Raw genomic sequence first — 25430 nt, forward strand, 5'->3', positions numbered from 1 at the left:
CATGTGCTGATGTGCTGTCTGTGTAAATCGGATGTGCGCAAACGTGAGGCCTGTCAGCGCTCGTGTCCGCCGCCATTCAAAACAAACACTGGACGCGGAACAAGGAAGTTGTGCACCTGTTGCTCCTGCCTTACTGTAGCTTTCCACACGTACTGCGCCTTCTATAATCTGAGGTAAGAAACCTGTATTACCAGCTTCTAAGAATAACTCGACTCAAGTATCGATTCGGAAAAACTCAGTGTAGGAATTCTTAAACCCGTCGCTGTGAAGGCGCCGACAGAATCAGATCCAGACACATCAGTATTCTGACTTCTTTTAACAGAAGAGTTGTGAAGCCTCATCATGGCAGACGCGGAGGATGAAGTAGTTAAAGGAAGTGAAGAGCAGCAGCAGCAGGTGGAGGAGGAGGTTGATCTCAGCTCCTCTCCGACCCCTCCGGAGGACTCTCAGCCAGCTGCTGGCCGCAAAGGGGACGCGCAGGAGCGGCCAGCGGAGAGCGTGACCACCTCTACCCAGGGCCGTCGCCTACTGGTGGAGCCCACTCTGGACCAGTTTAAACTAAGGAAGTACTTCGTGTTAAGGGTAAAATATCATCAGCGTTTCCTCTTGACACAAAGTGCTCCCAGTAAATGTCACACATTTCTGTAAGCGCACTGACGCCTGGGTTAGACTTTTATTTAGAATACTTTCATTTTTAAATACACTATCTTCTTTATTTACTATATTTAGGAGCCACTACATATAATTTGTCATTTCATAGGACTCCATATGACAAAATAGCTCATCTGGCTCGAAGGAGCAAGCTTCTTCCTGTTTTTCATCTCTTACTTAACTTGGCTGACACATGCCAAAGATGTTTCCTGTCTGTGGCTTAAACTCAGCCAAGAGTGGACGACACACCTGGGTAACGTCATCAAAAACTTCATTTTTAAATAATAATAAAGTATAAAGTGTGCAAAGGTTTCAACAGAACCATGTATATAATCTGTATAGCACCAAAGATAATAAAGGCGAGTCAGAAAAAAATGAGTATATAGGCTGAAATACCTTTTTTTTGCTCAAAAAAAGTACCAACAACAAGCTGAACGTTATCAGCATCGCTAAGATTCTGTTCATTGCAGGCCTGTTGTTTTGGATTTTGAGGGGAAATCAGTCATACCTGCCATGTTGCCAGGCCAGCTCAGCACCATCCTCAGATTACAGAATGACTGTCAAGAGCACCTCAATATGAACTCCTAATCTTTTCACTCTCTCCAGCTTGGCATTGAAATAATAAAACATAAAGTGCAAGACTGGCAGAGCATTCAAAACCAGAAATGCTCACAGCTGACAGTGTGTTCGGCGCTGGAGTGTTCCCTCGTGTGTTCAAATACCTGACTTACTCACATTTCTACACGCTCGGCTCTCTTCATTCGCAGACATTTTCACACGCCCGGGCTTCATGCTTGTGTTTATTGTGATTTTGTTTGACACGCACACACGCTGACATTTTACTAGTCCCAGCTGCACATCTGCCTCAAAGATTACCCCTTAAGCTTTCTGTGCACACGTTGTGATTGTCACAATGGAAAATTAGAAAGTGACACCCGTGCATTTCTGTCTCCTCAGCCTGGCACTCTGAATCAGGCCATCAAAGACGTCGAAGCTCTGGTGAATGAGGAGGTAGATGGCAGCGTTCTCAGCGTTTGGCTGATGGCAGAGTGAGTTCATGAGATCATGTTCTGTTATACACCTCCATGTTTGTGTCAACGCGCGGCGCCTTGTGCGCCAAGTGAAAACCTTTTTATCATTTCTGGCAACATTTTACCTTTACCCTCACCCCCACACCATCACCCACATTTAGCATTTAGAAACTCTATCAAACGTTTAATAAAAGGCTAATAATTCATAATAATATAGTAGTACACTTGTACCGAAAGAATTTAAAAGTCTTTTTTTGAATGCATTTGTTTTGTTATAACCAGACTGGGCAAAAGAGGTGACACTAAATGAGTTGTGACTAAACATAAGTTTGTTTTCCTGGACTAAAAGGGAAATAAACCCACAGTAGAAACCAAGTCAAACAAAGTAAAAGAGGTCATACATTAAAGAGCAGAAAGGAAACATGACACCCAAAGTGCTGCAACTTGTATAAAAGGATGAGTTCTGCTAGTCAGGGCTGTTTTCTTTAACCTGAGCCTAAGTCGTTTGTAAAATCCATTTAAATGTTGTATCAGCTTTTACGTTTGAGTTGTTTTTATACATCGAGGTCGGTCGTTGATTTTCCCAAGGGGCCCACGAGAAGCTGGGGCTGTTGTAGAGGACCGCACAAATAATCTAAACTGGGTTCTGCTCAATATTAATTTTATTTATTGATAAGCTTCTTGGTTTTTGCTCTCTACAGCAGTCCCAGTTTCTCACAGAGCCCTTTGTGAAAATTAATTACCCATCCTTGATAATCGATGACTGAAAACACTAGAATAAATGAGCAATTTCATATTGTGTTTATTCATATGAATTCATTCAAATCATATTCTGTTCTGTCCTGACCTAGCTAACTCAAACTTGTATTCAGGTGTGTTCCAGTTACTGTAAGCTTTTCATGTCTTTGAGAGAACGATGTGATTGATTTACTAGTGGATAGTCCATTTGCACTTATTTTGAAAGTTCAGTTTCTGCTAATTAGCTAGCCGACCCTGTCTCGCCACACGCAGGTTGATCAGCTAATGGGTGGCTGTGGCTCAGGAGGTAGTGCGGGTCATGAACTGATTGAAGGATGGTGGTTTGATCCCCGGCTCCTCCAATCTGCATGCCAAAGTAGCCTCAGGCGAGATACTGAACCCCGAGTTGCTCCTAATGCGCTCATCTGAATGTGAATGTGTGTGGTTTTTTTACATCTCAAAAACTTAAACGTAGAAAAAAGTGTTTGTATTAATGTGTGTGTGAATTGTGGAGTTTGTGTGCATCCGCAGGATAAATGGAAAGACAGCTTTATTTTTGCTATATTTCCAAATGTTTCTGTTCTCATCAAAGCCAAAAAACCCCTCCTCGAATACCTCTTAATATCAAGCAGAGATAGTGATTGAACGCAGAGCAACACAAAGTGACTGCAAGACATTTACAAAGTGCACTCGATGTGATGTCAGGTTGCATCATTCCTGCACAAGCTTTCAGGAAACATTTAAAAGGCTAGCCATGTGAGAATGAATAATGCATTCCAGTTTATGCGGTTCTGGGTGCATACACGCACACACGCACGTTAGCGCCTGTCCTACATTTGGCCCGCTGTTATCATGGCCATAGAAGCCAGCGTAGGACTTCAAGCAACAGAAAGAGTGCATTATGTGGTAATTTTGTGACTCTGCTGCCAGAATTTGCCCCAAGGGAGGCCGAAGACTTATGTCAGCAAAGCATGAGAAATTCCTCAAATTTGGCTTAGCTGAAGGTTGTCACTTGCTTTACAAAGAGTCGTCTCAATTGCTGTACTGTCCTTATAATAGGCCATCTTTTAAAAATACACTAGTTGGTGTTTCTTATGTAGGAAAAATGAGAGAAATAATGTTAGTTGCACTATCTTCAATCAGTAAATTTTTAGAAAAGCCCTGGAAGAATCTTTAAGTTACTTAAAGACATACTTTACATACTTTGGGTAAATCTGGGCAATGAAATGCTTCTTTTGATTGTCCAGAGATAAAACCTGGTCTGTCCTGTTTTCTAGCTGCCTTTACTTTTAGCATACATAGATCTCATTGGTAGATCCATTTAGAAGCCACTGTGCCTTAATATTTAGCTTAGAGTTGGATGCAACTATATATCTGAAGGGGCGGCAACCAGCAGCAATGTGGCAACCAGAGATAAAGACATTTCTGGCAAATTGTGTCAACTGTGGTGATGATAGATAGATATTTATCTCAGTTTTAAGCAACACAGTTGAGCTCATTGATCAGTGGCCATTGATCAACTCCTTTGAGATTTTAAGCTATGCTAACAGTCTGCTAGCCGTAGCAAAAGCTAGTGGAAAGAAAACAAACTATTTTTCAAAATGTACCCTACCAAACAGTGTGCAGCGTCCTGCAGAGGTACTTCCTGTCTTCTTCCTGACCAACAGTTTGTTGTGTCAGGCTCGATTGCTTAACAGCATGTCAGCCCACCCGCAGTGTGACCGTGGATCTCTGCATCACATCTGTAGCATGCTTGCTGCCCGTGCCCAGTCAAGGTTAACTCATTTCATCAGCACAGTCACAGCTCTTCACCCACACCTTTCTGTAAAGCTTTGGCTGTTCAGTGAACTGTCTTCTCTGGCTTACGGATGCCAGCAGCAATCAGGAGTGTTTCACTCTGAGGTGACCACGTGCACCCAGCTCAGTGGGCTGTAAGAAAGGGAGCTTCTCCGAGAGAATCCATGCCACCATGAATTAGCTGTTTGCACAGCGGTGAGGGATGGAGTGTGTGGATGCATGTGTGTTTAATGATGCTTTTTTGTGTGATTTCAATTAGTACTGCAAACATTTTTGGAGACATTTTGAGGGCATAAGAGAAAGCCCATTTTTCCAGTAAAAATTTAGGGCTTCAGAAATGCTTACATCCATATTGTATGATCTTTGCCCAGGGCATTTTTTTAACTTTGTGAACTGTAACAGTACATAATTGAGCAGCTCTACAATATGTGTGCGTGTGTGTTAACTTTATATGACCTCCAGAATTCCAATCATTTTTGGCTATTTTTGCTTATTTTTTAAACTCGCTGATGAAAAATGTAAAACATTTCATTAAGTGTTTTGTTTTGAAAAGTTTTTAGTCAAGTAATAAATGAATTTGTCAGCAAATACAGCGCGTTGCAAAATTAACCTACTTAGATTTAATATACAGTGTTTCATTAATTGATGATATCAGCTTAACAGCTTGAGTGAGATTGAATTTCTTATTGCTGATGCTGTTTCCTAATACCGCAATGCTGCTAATCCATCTTTATAGCAGGTGACTAAACAAGTTTGTTTACTTGAACAAGACTATGACGAGTCAGTGAAAGCAAAATGACTTAAGAATACCTTTTGTTTGAAGCAGTTTGATTGCTGACATTGTAATATTTGAACACTGAAGCTGAAATATTTTTTTATTTAACATTCAAAAACTTGCTTTTTTCTGGCTTATATGAAAGTATGAGAGATTTTCCGTGCGTTCTCAGGGCGTTCTGTTTTTCTTTTGGTCACACTTTGTGAAATAAACTTGCTCACGCACTGTTTGGTTGTTTCAGAGTGGATCACTGGAACAATGAAAAGGAGCGCATCGTTCTCATCACAGAATTGTCTCTCCTGGTCTTCAAGTACGACTTCATGATGTTCAACTGTGACCAGATGCAGAGGATCCCCCTTAACTTTGTGGACCGCATCTCCCACGGCACCTTCAGCTTCCCAAAGCGCTCCCTGCTGGAGTAAGTCCGCTCATTTCTTCCAACAGTAAAACATTCTTTCTAAGCTTTAAGCTTTAAGATTCGAGTCACCGAGTAGGGTTAGTGGAATGTAAAAATGACAGTCAAAAACAATACGACTGTCAGTTGATTACTAATGCTTATCATCTACAATCCTGTGCAAAACCCAGCCCTCATTTCTTTACATTTTTCTGGAAAATTTAAATGTGCAGTGATTAATTGAAATGTGGAAACATACATGGAAATACTTTACATAAGGCAAAAACAGTGTTTGTACTATCCTGCCAAGCTTGAAAGTCAATATTTGGTCTGACTTTTATTCGTCAACACAGACTGAACTTTGTTGTTCAGCTTTTTTGTCATTTCTTTAAGTAGTCTTCTTTTAGGTAGGCTTCTTAAAGGACAATCAAAGCTCTTCTTTGGATGTTGGCTGCCTTTTGTTTTATCCTCTGTCAGCGCGATTCCACACTGCTAAAACAATGTTGAGGTCTGGGCTCTGTGGAGGCCAGTCCATGACTGTTAGTGCTCCATTGTGTTTTTTCTATTCAGGTATGTCTTACTGCATTGGTAGTGTGTTTAAGATCACTGTCATGCTGAAAAATTAAGCTTTTGCCAATTAGATGTTTTGCAGATGGTGTTATATGTCCATCCATTTGCTTCCGATTACCCTTTTCAGGGTCGTGGGGGGCGCTGGAGCCTATCCCAGCTGCCTTAGGGCGAGAGGCGGGGTACATACTGGACAGGTCACCAGTCTGTTGCATGGCTAACACATAGACACAGACAACCATTCGCACTCACATTCACACCTATGGGCAATTTAGGGTTTCCAATTAACCTATCCCCACTAAGTGCTTGTCTTTGGCCTGTGGGAGGAAGCCGGAGTTTCTGGAGAGAACCCACGCAAACACGGGGAGAACATGCAAACTCCACACAGAAAGACCCCGGCCTGATGGTGCAATTGAACTCAGGACCTTCTTGCTATGAGGCAACAGTGCTATGGTGGATCAAAATCAAATCATACTTTTCAGCTGTTGTCATTTCATCAGTTTTGACAAGATTTATCTGAAACACACCCCAAACCACGACAGAGCCTCCACCATGTTTCACAGATGGCTCTCTGTACATGCCTACTGTGATTTGAACCGAAAATGTCAAAGTTGGCTTTATCTCTCCATCAGACCTGTTGTTACTGGCTTTCAGTCGAGTCTTTGTGTCATTTGGCATTCCTCAGCCTTTTCTCCCTCTTTCCCTTCCTTAGAAATGACAGCTGTAAATTCTGCTGAGACCGTTTCTGCTGAGGCTTCTGTGAAAAGTTGCTTCCTGTTTCTTAAGGACATGACTTTACGATACTATATGCTATAGATAGTTTCTTAGGCCTGAAACTTCTTCTTTTGTCCTCCACTTTTCCAGTTTCCTTTTTTATAGATTCAGAAATTAGAACATAAAGTAGTGGTTTTATTGTTTAGTGGTTTACACGTTTGCCTAACAAGTGAAAGACCTTGAATCTAATATTAACAAGGCCATTGCATGTAAAACAAATTTGCCAAATCATACATGTGGAGCTACCTGCTGTGGTGAGCCTTTTTGAAAAACAGATGAGCCAAAGTAGCCTTTTGCTATTAACGAATGCCCAAGGATGCAATTTGAAATCGTTTTTTGCTAAGTTGTCTGATTTGTTTGGGTTAGTTCAGTGAGTGGGTCAATGAAAAAAGATCAAATAAAACCTCTGAAAAATGTCAGATGCAAGGAATGGACTAAAAATGGGAGAATAAGCAGCCAATGTCCATAGAGTAACTGAAAAAACAGAAGAACTATTGCTCAAGATCATTTTAAAAATGACTCCTTGTCTTGGTCCTAGGAAGCAAAATAAAAAGAAAAGGGGGAGCTCGAGAAATGTCCTGTATGCCTACAAATTTTTGCAGGAATTTCACATTGGTGTGGGAACGAGAGCAAACAGCTGTGTTAATTAAAGAAAAAAGGTTTTACTGTACAAAATTGAATGGGATTATGACGGTCATTTTAGTCCCTGAACTAGTTTGGTGACTTCAGGGTTAAATGCAGAAGTTTAAACTGTTGTGGCTCTGAATCATAACCACGAAAAGTGCTTCCTGACACTGTCGAAACACTACATTAAACTGCTCTTTGTGGGGTTTAGTTGGTCATTAACAAACTAAAATCCTGCCTGGAGAATTATAAATATTAGCTCCAATTATCTTCACTCTGCTTTAATTTGTTTCACAAAGCTCAATTCCCCGTGAAGATTAAGTCCCTTTGCTTCGTCATTAACCGTTACGCCTTAACGTTAAACATGCCCGGTCACATTTGTGGCCGGTCTGTAATCATCTCACAGCTGATTTTAATCTAGTATCATATAACACGGTGTCAAATTTAAAGAAACATTAGAAGATGTAGGAGAAAGTGTGAAATGTGTGCGGCGGATCGGTGCAAGGAGCAAATGGGGACAGCAGGCATGGCGAGAGTGTTTGCAGCGAGGTTTTTGAGGGTAAGGAGTGCAGAGCTGTCACTTGGAGCTGTCACTTAACTGATTAGTGGCAAAATTAATGCAGTCCTTTCATCTAAACCTTTTAAAGACGGCTCAGGGGATACCAAACCAACTAAAACTAATTTGATGAATAAAACGTAATGTGCTGTGAAGAGCTTAGAGAGCGCGGCCTTTATTGGAGGTTTTATCTCCGCGCATTACATTAAATTATACATAAAATGCTCGTGGAAGCCACCCGGGAGTCCGGCAGTAAAGAGACGGTTTCAAATGAGAAAGACTGGAGCCTCAAACATTTCCTCTTTCTGTCTTCATCTTCAGCACTCCTTCCCTTTCATTCCCCGTCTTCCTCTCCGTCTCTCCCCCAGGATGTGTCTTCTTTTTTTTTGTCTAGGTCGTTCCTATTTTGAGAGAAACCGATCTACAGTAATGTTCATGTATATATGGAAATGAATCTTCCTGCTTCGCTCCTCTTTTGACGCTTCACGAAAACTTTGTTTCCACACGACACCTTAATACGAGGCCGGCTGGGGAGATGAGCTGCAGGGTTAATGATTCGTTTCTGAGTGATGGAGGAGCTCAGTGGCGAACAGAGAAAAGACAGAGCCAAAGTCATGACGTCATGTCCCCATAGCTCCTCTATGAGTTTCTGTTCACTCGAAACATGTGTCTCGCTAACACCCCAGGGCTTATGGGAAATGGTGTTCACTGAAGGTTGCATAAAACATGAATTTAATAAAAAATAAACAACAATGTTAGGCCACTACAGTCGTGTTGAGAAAGTCTTTGTTGCAGTGGTGTACTTTGAGCTACCAATGTAAAAGTCAGAATTTTCTGTGTGGAGCCGATGTCCAGAGGAACACATCCATGTGACATGCAGTACGCATTTGGCTTAAGCCATTGGTTTTTGAATTGTGTCGTGTCTTCACATCTTTGGACACAAAACAGAGCTGTGAAACTATTTAACTGTGATCTGCTGGAGGCGAATTGAATGCAGGTGTTCTAGTTACTTCCTGTGTATTTAAAAAACACAAACAATAATGCAGGGAAGTAATGGTGGTGCAGTTTGCAGCACTGTCGCCTTACGTCTTACGTCAGGAAGGTTCCTAGTTGGAATGTCTCTGCTCTCCCTGTAACATACTGGCCCAAAGTCAGCTGGGATTGTTTCTAGCATCTTTCTAGAAAATCCTTGAATGTATAAGTTGTCCAGAAAGTAGTATTTGTATATATGTTTATATTTATTTGTGGATAGATAATGATTAATGTGCTGTTGTACTATCAGCAAAGGCAAGTGGCCAGATTAAAAATGCTGTAGTCATCATTATGAGTCTAAGCAGCTGAAGAAACAGGTCGCCGTATGTTCACTGCATTTACTTAACGCAGGAGCTGGGAAAATTACATTCAAATACCTGTACCGATTTGTTTGCATTGTCTGTTGGGATCTGCTCACTATAGTGTAAACAAGCTTTGGATGGTCGGTATGACTGGAAAAGCACCCTGTAAATGCCTGTTGGTTCGCATTCCCTTATCAGGAATATGCTATGCTCCACCTCCGTCTGCAATGTTGATCCCACCCAGCGGGGTTGCATTAATAAAATACAAAGGCTTCTTCTTCCTTTATAAATCAAAAAGCTCACAGAGTGATGAAACAATTCATTTACTAACCTAGAGCAGAGAAATTCTGCTACCTGTGTGATTTTGTGCTGTTATTCTTCGAGGCAGCCGCAGCGTGATTTGAATGCTGACAGTTGTCATCTGACCACTTGATGTCAGTGTGCACCCTTGTTGAAGGGAAGGTTCAAGTCAGGAGCACGCCACATCACATTTCCTCATGTTAGATGTCATCATGGATGATGATAGGATCGCATCCAAAACCCTTTCATGGTATGGGATACGGCTCTGGCAAAAAATCAGCACATTGTCTGACCGCAGTGAGGCAGTTTGTGGCATTAAATGTACTACTGTTGGCTACATTTATATATGAAAGGCACGGCATCACAGAGATGACATCAAAGGCTGACTCTTTAATTTGATTATTTCCATTTTTAGTCTGATTGCCTAAAAGTAATAATACAATTAAAGTTCCTGAGTGAAAGCACTTCTCTGAACAATTGACCTCGAGTGTTCCCAACTTCCTTAGAAGAAAGCGCACTGTGTGTGTAGTACCTCTTATTTGTGTGTGTGTGTGTGTGTGTGTGTGTGCACCCCACCAGTCTCCCGAAACCTTGATGATGCCACTGGAAACCGTGGAGGGAGTGTCAGTATTTTTAGTCCTGATTATTTTGTTTTCTTCACACATTCTCCAGGTGCACCCGTGAAGAAAAAGCACAGTTTCTTCCGCATCTGTGGGGAAAGATGTGTTTTAAGTGCCTTCTTTCCAAACTGTCTAGACAATCTAATTACCCAGCACATCATCTATTTTTTTTATTCCTGTCTGAGAGAGCTGGGTGTGGAGGTTTAAAGAAGCCCCGCTAGAGGTTGCTTCAGTAACTGTTGTAAGAAAAAATATATATATTTAAGAGGGCTAGAAGTAATCCCAGCTCTGCTCTCCTTTGCTTCTCATCTGGTCGGATACTTTTCTCTCTGTAAGGCTTCAGAATGTGTGTAGCCAACTCTTATTTAGCTCCCATCTTCATCGGATAGTTTTAATAAATAAAATGCTTCCTCACTCATACAAGCGAGGTAATTAACTTGTATGTTACAGATGAATGGTGTGTTGAACGTGATGTTTTTATTCCGCTTTCAGGCTGTAGTAAAGTCATTCGACCACACCTATACAAACTAAAGCAGCATATACATTTAGACAGCAGGTGGCAGTCAGTACAAAGTAGGTACTTAATGTATTATCAGCAAAATATACAGTTGCAGACCTCATGAGATGAGCATTAAGTGAAAGCAGCTGCAGCTGTTGTAAACCAAAGCAGGTTAAGTCCATATATTTGCATTATAACCCAGCTAGAGTTTTCAATCTGTACATTTATCATAAAGAAAAATAAGACAATCTTTTAAACTTTACCTTTTGAACTCAAACTTGATGGGCAAGTGTTCCGTAGTTAGTCACATAAATGCAAATTTGCAAAAAAAAATTTAATGAATCTGTTTTCATGTTAATGGTGAAACAATCTAAAGCACTGTCTCATCTTCAGGTTTGTATCAGTAAAATTATGGAGAAAAGTGTTAAATAAATTTGTGCAAGTGCCACAGTCAACATTAAGTATGCAGTAAATGTTTGCTGAGCTTGCATGGTCCGCACTGGATCCTTTATTTCCATTAAGGTGAAGTTACGGCTACGGCCATCTTTTATTTGGTCTATGGTGTTGATGCTATGAATAGGTAGAATTTGGATTTCTTCAAAAGTGAACAGGAAAGAAAACAGAAGCAGAGTTAATCAAAGAGACACAAAGGAAGCACTAAAAATATCATGAGATGGACTATCAACTTATTACCAGGACCAGGACTTAGGAATGTGTTCAGTCTGTAGTCTGTTTAGATCAAACTAAACAGTAAACCTGAAACACATGCAAAAAAGGTTCAGTGGGCTTTGCCATAATTGCACTTTTAAAAACACAAACTGTCCTCTGCATAAAATGCAAAATTAAAAAACAATCAGGTTTGAATTTGCACAAGTGAAACAAAGCCCAGCAAAACGTACATAACTGTAAGAATATAATGCCTAGCTTTGTAGCTCTACCTGTAGTGCAAGTCTTGTTCCAACTGTAAATACAACAGGAAACAAACAAGCTAAGAAGCCCAAAGCATAAATGAAGAGCAGAGTGTGTATGCAGGTTGCACCCGTGGTGTACAGTATGAATTATTAAACGGCAGTAGACTCAGACTCATGGTTTGGGGCAGGCCGCTGTAAATTCAAACACCTGGGGAGCAGCTTTCAGCTTGTGGACTCTGCTTTTTCACGGTGGAAACATCATTGCCAACAGCCTGCAGCTATGATATCGCAGCGTATGCACGACTGTATGTACAGTATCACGGCTGTATGTTTTAGGATTCAGAGGTTGCATAAGCAGTTTGATCATGTGTGCAGCTCAATTACCCATCTTCTCTTTGTTTTTCTACGTACCGCTCCACCTTTGCTTTTCATCCGTTTTTAGTCCTTTCAGTGCAACCTTGTTTGATGGATACATCTATGGATGGCTGACAAACCCGCAGGCTGTGTTGAGCAATCAGACCAGATTTGTTTATGTGCTCTCAGACAATGTGGGACACTTGCCATGATAACTGGAGCTGGGATTGATATTTATCTTGCGTGTTGACTTATGAGTCCGAAGCGCTTGAAAGCCCAGGGAGGAATTTATCGTCACCTGCCCTAAAGCTCAGAAAACAGTGTTTCTCTTAGGCATGTGTGCATTTTGTATAAACACTGTGTATTAAGTGGAACTGCAATGGGAAGGTCAGGGAAGGGTGGATTTCCTCAGTTTGACCTTTTTCTCGTCTTTATTTTGGTGCAAACCTTGAATCGGCCCTGATTGCCTGTTTTTCCAGTTGTGTGATTCGGTGGCTGTAACGAAATGAGGTGCAGTGAAAGTCCAACCCCAGCTCTGCCAAATAAACACAGTGAAAACTTCCAAGGCCTCTGGCTGGAAAGCCCAGCCCTGCTCTGCCTGTTTGGGCTGGTCCCTCTCACAGTGATAGCTTACCTGTGGAATTCTCCAAAGCTTTTTTTATATCCTCATTGATACTCGGGCAATAGGTGCGCACTTTTACAAAGGGCAGTGTGTACAAACCTAACTCCACCATCCTCACCCTTGGAGCTGAAATATAATCAGTCTTTTAGGCTGGGCTTTGCTTTTGTGCCATTTTTTTCTTTTTCTCCCTGCACAACATTTGCTCAGGAGGAGGCACAAAGTGTTCAGCAGCCACATTGTCATTTTGAAAGCACTTGTGTAAACAGGGCTAGATGATTGCATTATGATGCAGCCCCTCCCTGGGACTGTGACATATCAACAGCTACACCACTATTGTTTAGCCTCAGGTGTTTAATTCTGGTTGGCAGGAAGTGCTCTGTTGCACAAGGCATGTGGTAAAATGAGCACATAGGCATGACAGGTCATTAAGGAAATGAGAACACTGTTGGGAAATCATCTCCATCCTGATTTATTTCTCCTCTTTGTCACCTTTTATTATATGCAAAACAGCAGGTACGTTTGCCACCAAAAACTGCGACCACTGACGCCGCCGTGAGCCGTGACAGCTGCTGACAGAATTGCAGGATCCGTCTCAAGCTGCGTTCTACAGTTGCACTTTGCAAGCGACAGTTTGCAGTTTTTATTTAGTAAATTGCGCAAGTTGCCTCTTGAAATCTGTCTTCACTTCAGGGTCTCTGTGCGGTGTTGAACACTGAAAAAACCCAAGTGTTTGTGCTTCCACGCATCCGTGCTACATAAGCAGCGATGAGTCATGTGTGGGTTCAGTGTTATTTCATACCTGATTGTCAGTGTTAAAAATGTGCAGAAGGTTAATGAGTTAAATCCACAGTGTGGTGCAAAACCCTAAGGAAATGATGAAATCGTCACAGGAATCTGTGATAGCGAGGGTGGTGTGTGGGCATTTGTCTTATCTCCAGTGATCATATCTGCCTTCCAAGAAAAAGTGAAAAACCTATCAGCTGCATATAAACAACATTACAAAAAACGTATAAATATAGTGGGGTGTTTAACAAAGAAACTCTGCTAAAAAGTTGGACTTGGAAAAATTTCGTTCAATTTTTCTTTTCAGGAATATCTTCCGTCATCATAACAGAAATCTTTAAACCACTGCCAAGACCCTACAATAGACCAGCCATTGCATTAGACTCTAACCCTAACAGAGTTATATAAATAATCAAGCCATTAAATGTTTTACTTTCAAATTCAAAATGATAACTAAATTTCCATTCAGTTCAATTTTATTTATATCATAGACCTTACAAAATTAGAGGGAAAACGCCCAAACCTCCCTCAGACAATATCAATAAATCAGTTTCATTTATTCCAGTATCAGCTTGAAAACTGATTTTTTTAACAAAAACCCTAAAAACTGTAATGAAATCCTGCATTTTACACAAAATAACCTCACTCTATACCTTCAGATCACTCAGATCCAAAAGTACTTGGGGCAGCATCTCTCCCCCACCCAAGAGTGAGCAGTCCAGTGGTTTCCAGCAGAAAACCTTGGTGCTGAGATGGGTGATGGGGACCAACAGATGGGTCAACTGGAATGCGAGCATTGTACTAGGGGGAAGAGAAAGATGAGTCTTAAGCTTTCAGTTACACAGTCTTATCTATTTTCCAACTCTGACCTGTGGTCATAAGCTCTGGATGAAGACCAATAGAATAAGGGCACAGGTACAGCGCCGTAATGAGTGTCTTCCATAGGGAGGTGGGGCTCAACCTTGGAAATAGAATGAGGAGCTCGACCATCTGGTGGAAAATCATAGTAAATTTACTGCTTCCTCTTGTTGAGTGGAGCTAGTTGTTTTTCGGGTATTTGACAAGGATTTCTCCTGCACACCTACCTTTGGAGGTTATCCAGGCAGGGAGGTTATATATCATCTGGCCTAGGAACGCCTCGGGATCCCCGAGGAGGAACTGTAAAATGTTACTGGGAAAAGGACGGCTGGAATGCTACCATGAAGTGTCTCTGGTTCAGGGGAAGATGAATGAATGTATGGATGATTGGATGATTGGCAGTAACTTCTTCCATACATTTCCAACAGGCAAACCGAGCATAGCTTTAGTTCTGTGAGGTCACAGAGTCAATCCCAGCCTGCAATCCCCACTAATCATCTGATGGATCCTCTGATGTCCTTTTGGAAAATGCAATACAGGGTGCACTATGCAAGTCATCTTAGCCTGCCTACAATTTTTGGTGGCCCTGCAAACAGGTTTGCAACCCACCCCAACCTCAGCTCCTCTGTTTCATTTCTTATTCGTGCCATCTTTGACTTACTTACTCTGTGTTATGAGGGTCTTAATGCTGTTCACAGTGCTTTAGGCTTTCAGTGTGTGTTTGTGTGAAAGTGCAGTTAATCCCAGAACTGAAGCCACCAAACATGAATGACTACAAGTAAAGACTGTGATATCGTTTTGACTAAAGCGGTCTTCACAGAGCTTCTGGTCTTCTTTCACTTTTGGTTGCCTTCACTGTGTAGCTGTTTATGTCTTGCTTTCACGTCTTTGATTTATTGTGCATCGCTTTATGTGTAGTGCTGCTAACTTGCATGTCCTGCAGAACAGGAACCTTCTGCAAACTAGTTTAAACTGAGTCAGTTGACTTAAATGTTTAACGTTACCTTGAACTTCTCCTGGCATAAAAATTGTGATGCCACCATTTTTGCTTTTGTTCTACTGACGAAATGTTGTGAAGAAAAAGCAAAACATATACAGCAGTTAATTCCCCGCCGCCTTTCTTCTTAATTATCATTAGAAGGATAACGAAGCTGCTGCAACAGTATTCTTTTTGTTGTTTAACCGCAAATGTGATTGTGTTGGACGGAGTAGTCAAACCCGTTGCAGCAAGTTTGTCAAGCCGCTGTTTTGAGTAAATGTTTATTTGGTACCTGCTGTGTTAAACAGACACTACAAAAAAACAGGGATGGTTGTGTAGCTGGTTTTGTATGTATGGTTATGTAAATGCCTCAACTGTGTTCTAGTTCAGTAGGTCAAATAAGCTCAAAACAACTTGTTGTTGCAATTACTGCACAAGTAGATCAGACTTTAAAAAAATAAATGTTCATGCCTTCATTGCTTAATAATGTAGGCCCAGTGTTAACTCCAGTACCTCCTCTCCTTTCTTTATCAGACCACATACATTGTACTCACTGATACATTGAATCAATCATCTGGGCTTTCACAGTGTGATGGTCTCGCCTCGCTTTTCAGCAAATATTGAGGGTTTTATGCCTCCTGTTTATCTGCTAAATGATCTTTCTTCCTCCTCACACTGCAAGAAAACACTTTAACTCGCTCGTTAAAGTGGAAGAACATCTGTAAGTAATGTTTCCTTTAAATAAACCATCACTCACCAGAGACTGTGACTCAGTGTATCAACCTGCATAATAATCCGAAACACATTGTTTTACTTATTATACCGCAGTAATCACATTATTGGCGAGCCAAATTCAGCCGCCACAAATACTGTTGCTTTACATCTATTCTTCTGCTCTTTAAAGCTCTCTGCAAGTAGTCGTGCATTTTTCCAAGCAGCGCGCCATCAGAGAGATTTTAGTGCTGCAGGGAACATTGTTACTCCTCCGTGTTCGCTGAGGTAACATCAGGGGTTAAAGTGGGATTTGGCAGGTCGGAGCCACCTGGGTGCAGCAGGGAAACAAAACATACACCCAAAATAACTCCAAATTATTTTGTACTGTGACATCCAGTAGAGTTTTTCTTGGAGTAGCGCCTTTAACAATAATCAGGTGTCTAATTTGTTCTCCGGTCTCACCTCTCGTCTTGGCAAAGCAGCAAATTAATTTCTTTACTAATTAAATACTTAGGAGAGAAGGAAATGTCCCTGGATATTTGTTTTTTTACTCCTAGATGTGAAGAAAGGAGAACAAAGAGTAACATGCGGCATCCTTGTTAATTGCCTTAGCTCTGCTGTGTCTATGTTCATGAGCCTTGGGCCACTCAGAAATATAACCAGAGATTCTAAAAGATATATGTAAGCTTTTTGCTATTGATGTTGTTTTTTTAAGCTTACACTTAAATTTTCATTTCCATGGATACCTGAAAACTTTAACACAGGTTTTGAAATGAATGAAGTCATGTGTCAGTTTTCTTACATATATTTATGATTTGATTTGACTTTCTGAAAGGTGCAGAGGGGCTGCATGGGACTCTCTTTGACCTTGTTCCTTTTGAGTAGTAGCAGCAGTACTATTAGTGAGTCCTCCGTAATACTGGATGGATAAACAGCAAACAGAGAATTATGGCGATCTTTGCAAAACGTGGAGCAACACTACCATCATTTCAAAGACGGGATCTGTGAGTGTTTAGACATCTGTTTGCTCTCAGTCTTCTGAGGTTTCATTAAACAGAAAATATATGACTAGAGGGCTTTTTCATTAAAACCTACGGTATTTACTTTAGAAGGACTAAAGAAATAACAGCAGAATAAAGAGAATATGATGAGCACGCTGTGGATTACCTCTGAGCCTGGCAAACATGAGATTGCCCTCACATTAAGTATATACCCTGAGGACAGATCAGTGCAGATTTTTATTATTCTAACGTTGTTAATACGAAGCCAGCAGGTCTGCTTGTCCCCTTTAGGGACATAAGTGAAACAAAATGATACACGAATATGTAGTAATTAAATATCAGAAGGTAGCTATGTGTTTTATTTGTGCATGTAAAGTGTTTACTGTACAGTGTTTTGCCAGATTTTTGGGGGTACACCTCTTTATTTGTTTTTTGAGGCAGATTATTCATCAGCTAAAAATCACTGCAGTAGATAATACACAAAATCTAATCAGAGCAAAAACTGTTTGCTTTTTTTCAGTTTAACAGGCTAATTTTGCTAAGAAAATAACTTTTTAATGCTTGATAATAATCTAATTTACGGATTAATACAACCTACTTCCTCTACAACAACTGATATCCTGTTTGTTTGCTTTTAATTGAAGGAGTGAAAAACTGGCGATATAATAAAGAACAGAAGTTTAATTTATGTTACTTTAAACCTTTTTACATTGTTTCAGAGCTAACCAGTTAGCTTAGTTGCAGTTTATATTATAATATATCTTATTAACAGCAATTTTGATTTTGATCTCAGCGTGTCACAGATTTCTTTTTTATGGTCATCTTCTACACAAAGAACCGTACGATGGAGAACGCTCAGATTGAGCGCTTTGGAGGCAAAGTTAGAGACACAACATTGAGATGTTTGGACATGTGGAGAGGCGGGATAGTGGATATACTGGATAAAGGCTGTCCATATATATATATCTAAGCTTGAGCTGCCAAGCAGGAGGAGAACCAGAAGACCTGAGAGAAGGTCATGGATGTAGTGAAGTAGGACATGCAGAGGCTTGGTGTGACAGAGGAGGGTGAGGAGGAGATGGAGGCAGATGATCAACTGATGAAGATGATGATTCACCTTAGTTTGCCTTTATATTTTTCACCTTTTTTTTGTGCACCCTAAAGTTTGAGAATCACTGATCTAACCTACGTGTGACCATGAAGACAACAGCCTGCTGTACGCCAAATTAGTTTAGCCTAAGCTAAACTACTGTACAGTTCCTAGCATTTTCATTGAATAGAATGATTACAATTCAGTTTGTTTTTCAAATCATTTCAGAACATGTAATAACCAGATAAATTCAGCGGCACATGATGTTCACATCCATGAAAAATCCAGAATGTCAGCTTAGTTTTCAGTTTATCAAATGTCCCTTAAAATAATCTTTCATCCTCCTCTTAGATCTTTCTCCATCTCTTTTTTAAACTTTTTTCTCCCTGGGAAATTCAGCAGCTGGACCATCGGCTTGCAGGCAGATGATGATCCAAACAGAAACAGTTTGTGTGTTTGCTGACTTTTGCTAAACTGTTTGAAGCACCGCACTGGAGATTACCTGCCACTCTGCACAGAGCTATTCCATTTATGCTCCTTCCACTTTCATTTTGTATGTTTTTAGTAAACTAAAATGTTGAAACATTTGGGTTAACATGCAAAAAAAACCCCAAACATTTGTTTATTTTCTATAAATTTTTAAACTGTAACTCAGAGTTGATACAAACTAGGTTTACTAGAAACTAATAGGACAGAATTAATTGGCTGACTGACCAGGTCAAACCCCACCCCCCAGGTGTGTGAGGCTGCACTGAGCTGAGGATTTCCCCTCACAGCTGACAGGTTTACTGGATGATGATTTTGGATAAAATAGTGTGTTGTTTATTTGCATCTTATGCAAGAGAAATGTGTGATAAACATTTTTCAGATATATTTCTGAGAGATATTTGCAGACAGTGAAGCTAAGATAACAAACATTGGAAATATTGGAAAGTCCGGTTGTTCTTGATGGCGTCGTTGCTCGGCTGTTTTTGTGTGTAGCCGGGATTCGTCACATATGCTGAATTTCCACAACCACAACTTTATTGACATCTGCATGCATGAATGTGTGGCAGGGATGAGATAGAAACACTGTATACGGTATAAGCGGGACTGTGGATGACGGTAGCAAGTGAAAAATAAACCTGCTTGAAAAAGAGAAATTGAGGAAGTGTGACTGAGGGTTCTGGTCCACCGATTGCTGAGTAAAAACACCACTATGGCTGACATGATTCAGTATCACCCAGCCCCAATGCAGTTAATGCTCATATGGCTTGATTAGGAACTTTAACACTATTTACCTCAGTTAAAACCTTTAGGCAAAAGAATAAGTCAGTTTTTTTAAGTGTCACCTGTAATTGTCACCTGTAAGCATCTACGGTATCTGCCTCTGTTTGTGCAGTGAGGCAGCGAAGCATGGCTTCCAGCGCAAAATAACACAAGGACTTGTTTGTTTGAACGCAGCGCTTTCTATCACTCATCTGATGAAGGTTCAGTCGGATGTCACTGGCAGAGGAGAACACTTTTTCATGTTTGTGTTTTGGTGCGTTTTCAGGAGAAACGGAGAAGGGGTGCGGGTCTTCTGGGACCGGCTGAGAGAGCCTTCCTTTACCTCCAGGTGGAACCCCTTCGCCACCGACTTCCCCTTCATCACATTCACGTACCACCCCGTGAGAAACATCAGCGATGCCTTCACTGCTCTCACTGATGTAAGTTGATTAAGCATGCATGGATCTCTATAGAGGTTCGCCACAAATCTCACACACACAAAACATTTTCCAGTTTATCTCATGGTGTAAGTAGATGTGGTTTATTTGGAGTTTATTTCCAGTAGCAGTGTCCTGGTTATAGAATATAGCGACTGGACTGGTGGTTGCGCATTGGTTCTATGCAGTGCTTTGCATGCTGTTGTCTATATACTGTCACTGAAGGCGTGACAGTATGCCTACTCATAGTGTCATCACTTTCAGGTTATGCACGTTTTGAAGCACCCCCTGTGTAGGTTTCAGTCTCTACCCTATGGACGTGGGCGCAAACACTGCACCTTCAATTCCACGTAATCTTCTTTAATCTTAATGTAAACATTTTCCAATAGGAGCTTTTCCTGTGAAGGCTGGCACAGGGTGAGGACTCAGATTTCTCAAAACAGCTCAAGTGTGCAGCAGCTGCATGACTCCCTTCTGTGAGTGCAACATACCTATTTGTAATTTGGATGAACTGATCCATCAAGTGAACAAAAATGAAACCGTGTGCTGGGAGTCATTGTCTGGCGAAATGAGTCAGCACTGCGAAATGAGTAGCTGGAATTAGGTATCAGATAACACCTGATGTGTAATTCATCATTTTCAACACCTAATGAGCTACTGAAGACAAACAGCCATCTGAATCTATGCAGGGGTTAAAGTTGAATTTGGCAGGTGGAAGAATCCTAACCCTCACCCCTAGTTAATAGAAGCCAGTGGAATTTGTCAAGTGAGGCGAAACAGAATCACCAGATTAAATTCAAATTGATGGTTGTGACCCCTGATCTAATCTAAGAGTGAGCACAAACACCACAACCTGCCCTTCACCACTCCAACACATTGCATCACTGCAGATTACAGTACCATGCAAGGGTCTCGAGTCATCCCTCATTTCTATGTATTTTACTTCCAATCAGCCATACTTACTCTTTTAATTTAAAAGTGGTCCAGAGCAATCGTTCTCCAGGCTTTCTAGTGGTCCTTCTTTGGACATTGGCTGCTTTTTCACTCATTTTGGTTCCAATCCTTGTCCTTTTAAAAAGGGACAAATCAAAAAACGTTTTTTAGAAAACTTTGTTAATCCACCTTAACACTGACCTGTGAATCATTCAAACACAAAGAAGCCAACACATAACAAACAGCTTGGCAGTTTTAAATTGTAAAAATGGTCTCAAACAGTTTGTTGTAAATTACATTTGATGGTATGAAATCATCAGATAACACCAGCAGCACATCACGTCCTGATCTGTTGTCTGATTAATAAAAATCTGTAAAAGGAATCGCTTTAAATTTACAGCTCATAAAATGTGAGATCTTAACTTGTGCAAATAATCTCTCAGGTCTCTCTCATGTCCCTTCAGTCTTGCATCTTTCCCCATCTCTGAGTCGCATTATCATACATTAACATTTTATTTATCAAATACAGCCTCTGTACTTTCAGCTCACTGACAGGCTGTATATAAAAGTACACAGAAGCATTTGTTGAGCTTCATGAAACGTTGCATTTGAAATTCCCTTCCACTTCAAAACAAGCTGCTTGGTTTTATTTTCACTTCTGCGTAGATTAAGAGTTAAAAAATAGTGTTGTGACACAAGGTTATTGACTTCTGCGTGGATGAACACGTGGCAGATGAGAAGGAGGAAAAACATAATAATTTAAAGGTTTTGGAACGGCAACTTAAACTACTGGATTTTAGGTTTTAGGTTAGGGAGATCCTTCGCGATGACACTGAAGAGCATTAAAGGGAAATTTGTGCAGAATTTCAGCATAAGATGTTTATGGGCAGATACTACAGACGACGTAATGTGTGGTGAAAATTAGAGGATGGGTTTTGTCTCAGCACATGTTCCATATTGTGTTGAGTTGTTATGTCAATACAGTCAATGGATGCGATTTAGAGTCTTTAATATTTTATATTTTATCGCTGACAAATCCAGCCTTTTCACAAACGTGAGTATATTTCGGATTAAACTTCTCACTCTTTATTAAGATTTTGTCATACAATGTCATTCTAGCTCAATCAATTGATAGATTTTCTTTCAGTTAGCATAAAAACAGTCCTTTTATTAGCACCATCTGGCCTTTAAACTAATTAAAACACATCTTCCAGGTTGGAATATTGTGTTCTCAACATGTTTTCACTGTCTTCTAGTTGCTTGTTGTTTGTTTGAGGGTATTTTAAATCACTTGATTTCATTTATTTATTCTTGTCTTATTTGTTTTAATGCTCTTAGACACTTGGGTTTAATCTCAAGAGATTGCTGTTTAAATCAACGTTTAAAAAAGAAGCTCAGAGAATGTGATAGAGTGAGATGCAGAAAAGTTTAGATGTTAATAAGACATCGCTTCTTTTACTTCTTTCACCCCAGGGTGAAAAGCTTCAAAGGGAAATTGCTGCACCCACATATTGCGCTATTACTCATGCATTTACTCAGGTAGGAGTCATCAGTGCAGTCACAGACACAGCCAGGAGTTAGACCCAGCCTTCACAACTGGTTTGCTTAACAGTAAACCTGTTGCAAACAAGCTCCACCTCCTTAAAATAAGTCTAGTTTAATTTTTGTCTGAGATATTCAAGCACAGATTATCTTGTGCCTTCAAACTAAAGGAGTCATCCATATGATGTCCAAGTATTCGATTCAGTTCAGTTCAAATGAATTTATGAAGTGCCAGTTCACAACAACAGTTACAGATAAGGTAAAAACCTGACAGCATTAGAGGGAAACTCACTCTTAGATGATTCCCTTTGAGCAACACTTTGCAAAGGTGGAAAGGAAAAACTCCATTTAGCAGGAGAAAGTAACAATAGAGAACCAGGAAAAGAGACAACAAACAGAACAAAACAGAAACCATAAGAGAGAAAAGACACACAGGGGTGCCATTATAAACACGTGGAAACTGAAGAGGGCTCAGTGGATCATGGGAAGTCTCTCAGGAGCCTGAGCCTATAGTAGGACAACTAAGGGATGGTTCAGGATGACCTGATCCACCCCTGATTGTGTCTCCTGAATCCAGAGTGGATAGTAATAATGTTCTACGTGATCATTCAGGGCTTTGTATGTAAGGAGAAGGCGTTGTGATTAAACTTTGGTCTTTCTTACCCCTGTTAGTTCTCTCACTGCTGCATTTAAAATCAACCGAAGCCTTTTTAGAGAGCTTGTACAACAACCTGATAATGAATTACAATAGTTCAGCCTAGAAGTAACAAATACATGAGCTAGTTAGACTCAGTGTCACTCTGAGACAGAATATGTAACAGGATCAGTATTGATACTGGTCAGATTAAAAGCAGGGATTATGTTCCTGAGGGGTTTTTTTAGGGCGAAATAGAAGAAGCTTAGTTTAGAAAATTCATTAAGACATGTCCATAGTTTAACCAATTGATTTGTCATCTGGCTTAATTTATAAACATAACTGGATATCATCTGCATAGCTTTGAAAATTTATGCTACATTTTGTAATATTATCTTAGAGAAGCATGTATGTTGTAAAAAAAGTATGAGTCTCAGCACTGAACCCTGTGGAACTCCATGACTAACCTTTATGTGTAAGGAAGACTCCCGATTTACAGGAACAAACTGAAATCTATTAGGCAAGTTTTCAGCATTTTATTATCTTTCAATCTAATAAATGACTTTTTTCTGTCCTTAAAAAAGCTACATATAGTCCTTGTAGTAAAAAAAAAAACATAAGCAGGATTTGGGTGTTTGGTGATATAAACCAAAAGAAATTAGCTGATTCTGAGGAGGTCAGTTGGAGGCAGTTACTGTTTTTCTTTTTTTTTATTATCCTGGAATGAACCACAAAGCAAAAAAGTGTGCAGACAGCAAAGTGCTCTGAATTCTCTGTATTTCTGATTTTCCTGTTCTCTGGTCCACAGGTGGAAAAGTTTCGTGAACAGCTGAAGGATGCAGCGCAGAAAGTCCACACCTTGAAGCCGGTTCCCGGGAAAGCCAATGGCGTGCTGGTCCTTAACCAGCCCATTCAAATCGAGGCCTACGTGGGCTTTATGTCTTTCCTGGGGAACGAAAACAAACTGGGCTACTGTATGGCTCGAGGAAACTTGGGCTTCTAATCTCTTTAACATTTAATAGAATCATTTTTGTGTTCCGCATACTGTTTGCTCTTATTTATAAGCCTTTAATTCATGTTAATTTGTTTACAGGCAGCTCATATTTTACAAAGATTGGCAAGAAAATTCTTTTTTTCGTTTCACATGTTTTTTAGTATGTTTAGTGTGAGCTTCAAACAACTGTGTGATCACCCCCACTGCTTATTACCAGTGTATGGTGTCTGAGCGCTCAGAAATATCCACATTTCAACACCGCTCTTCACTGGATGATGGATCCCCCGCTGCTCTCAAGGAGCTTTGTATTTGCTCCTCAGTGATATGGTAATTCAACTCTTTTGCAATGAGACTCCTTTCTTCCTCCCCCGGTGTCTCTGCTAAAAGCTCATTCCCATGCCATTCAGCCCCTTAGAGATTCACTGGAGCATTGGGCCGCATTTGTCAGCTTAGTTTTATCATTCACAGTGTATTTTTGCAGTGCATACAGTGCTGGAATTTCCCCTTGATTTGTGTGTTTATCGTACGCTCTGCCTTGATTGGCATTATGTGTTTGTCAGGGTGGAACAGAAATAAAACAAAAGTGGTATGAAGCGTGCAGCTCTCTTTATGCAAATTCCTGTACACTGCTTGTGTTTTTTATTTTTTAAATCATGCAGTTAGCTTTACCTGTTAAATGGGAATTATGTTCCAGTGGGTTTAGGAACAGCAACACTACAGCAAACATCTACTCCTTCCACCTCACCCTCTGAGATTCAGGGAGTTGTTTGTTTAATTGTTTGTTTTAAACACCTGTAGTATATTAATAAAGGCATGCAACATTCTATTTTCAATGTTAATGACTCCATATTGTAAAGTATGACTTGCATTAGCACGTGAACTAAAGGTAAATCACACTTCTCTGCAGCTGCCGTGTTTTCCACTAGTGGGTGATGTCATGTGTAGTACATTAGTTGCTAGCCTCACCTCTTAGCTATGGAGGTTCTTCTTTTTCATGCATCTCATTGACGAAGTTGACTCCGGTCTAGCCCATCACTTAATTTTGGAGAAGACACAACATGTAAATAAGGCCACTTTAGGGGAACTTTGGGGGGTGTGACTACACGCCGCCGCATGATTGGTCTGCATATAGTTATGCCAATAAGTTTCTATAAATATTTTGCTGTTATTTTGATTTTTTTCAAGTAAATTCAACCCCTTAATAAATAATAAAAATATTTTAATAAAATCTTGGTCATTTTCCTTTTGGGGGAAAAGTTGGAACCCTTTTTGGGGGGTGCGCTAACCTTGACATTTCTTAATTCTGGAAATTTGAACCCCTTTTTAGTTGAGACTTTCTTTCTAAGAAACTAATCCCGTTAGTGAACTGTTACAGCTAATGCGTAACTGTCTAACTCAATTGAATTTCTCATGCATATGTGTGCACTTTAAATCATTAAAGAAATAATAGTTCTTCCCAATAATGATGGCAGATACCATATAGAAAGGTACTAATCATAGTAATAGGAATAATTATACTTACATTAAATGGCTATAGAGGCATGTCTCACATTTGTTAGTTAGGACCAAATGTAAGTGAATACAGACAACCTGACCCAGCAGTATTTAGTCTCCTAACGCATTCTCATCAGGAAACAAGGTTAAGTAGAAAGTGTCCGAGGAATACTCAC

General features: G+C 40.3%; 1 protein-coding gene across 1 annotated transcript; it reads left to right on the top strand.

Annotated features, from left to right (window-relative positions):
* Positions 1 to 24651, top strand: tprg1 (tumor protein p63 regulated 1). The gene is made up of 6 exons (XM_003444216.5): positions 1 to 173; positions 323 to 582; positions 1609 to 1700; positions 5234 to 5410; positions 19507 to 19660; positions 23575 to 24651. The coding sequence occupies exons 2-6, from the start codon at positions 343 to 345 to the stop codon at positions 23767 to 23769; spliced, it is 858 nt and encodes a 285-aa protein (XP_003444264.1). The 5' UTR covers positions 1 to 173; positions 323 to 342; the 3' UTR covers positions 23770 to 24651.
* Positions 24652 to 25430: the final 779 nt, after the last annotated feature.

This window comes from Oreochromis niloticus, linkage group LG23, assembly GCF_001858045.2.
Source record: "Oreochromis niloticus isolate F11D_XX linkage group LG23, O_niloticus_UMD_NMBU, whole genome shotgun sequence".
Lineage (NCBI taxonomy): Eukaryota > Metazoa > Chordata > Actinopteri > Cichliformes > Cichlidae > Oreochromis > Oreochromis niloticus.

What these genes read in the sequence shown, in the direction of transcription:
- tprg1 (XM_003444216.5), top strand. Translation starts at nt 343, where the DNA reads ATGGCAGACGCGGAGGATGAAGTAGTTAAAGGAAGTGAAGAGCAGCAG. An exon ending in GGAAGTACTTCGTGTTAAGG is followed by an intron (nt 583 to 1,608) that starts GTAAAATATCAT and finishes CTGTCTCCTCAG; the next exon opens with CCTGGCACTCTGAATCAGGC. An exon ending in CCTTCACTGCTCTCACTGAT is followed by an intron (nt 19,661 to 23,574) that starts GTAAGTTGATTA and finishes TCTGGTCCACAG; the next exon opens with GTGGAAAAGTTTCGTGAACA.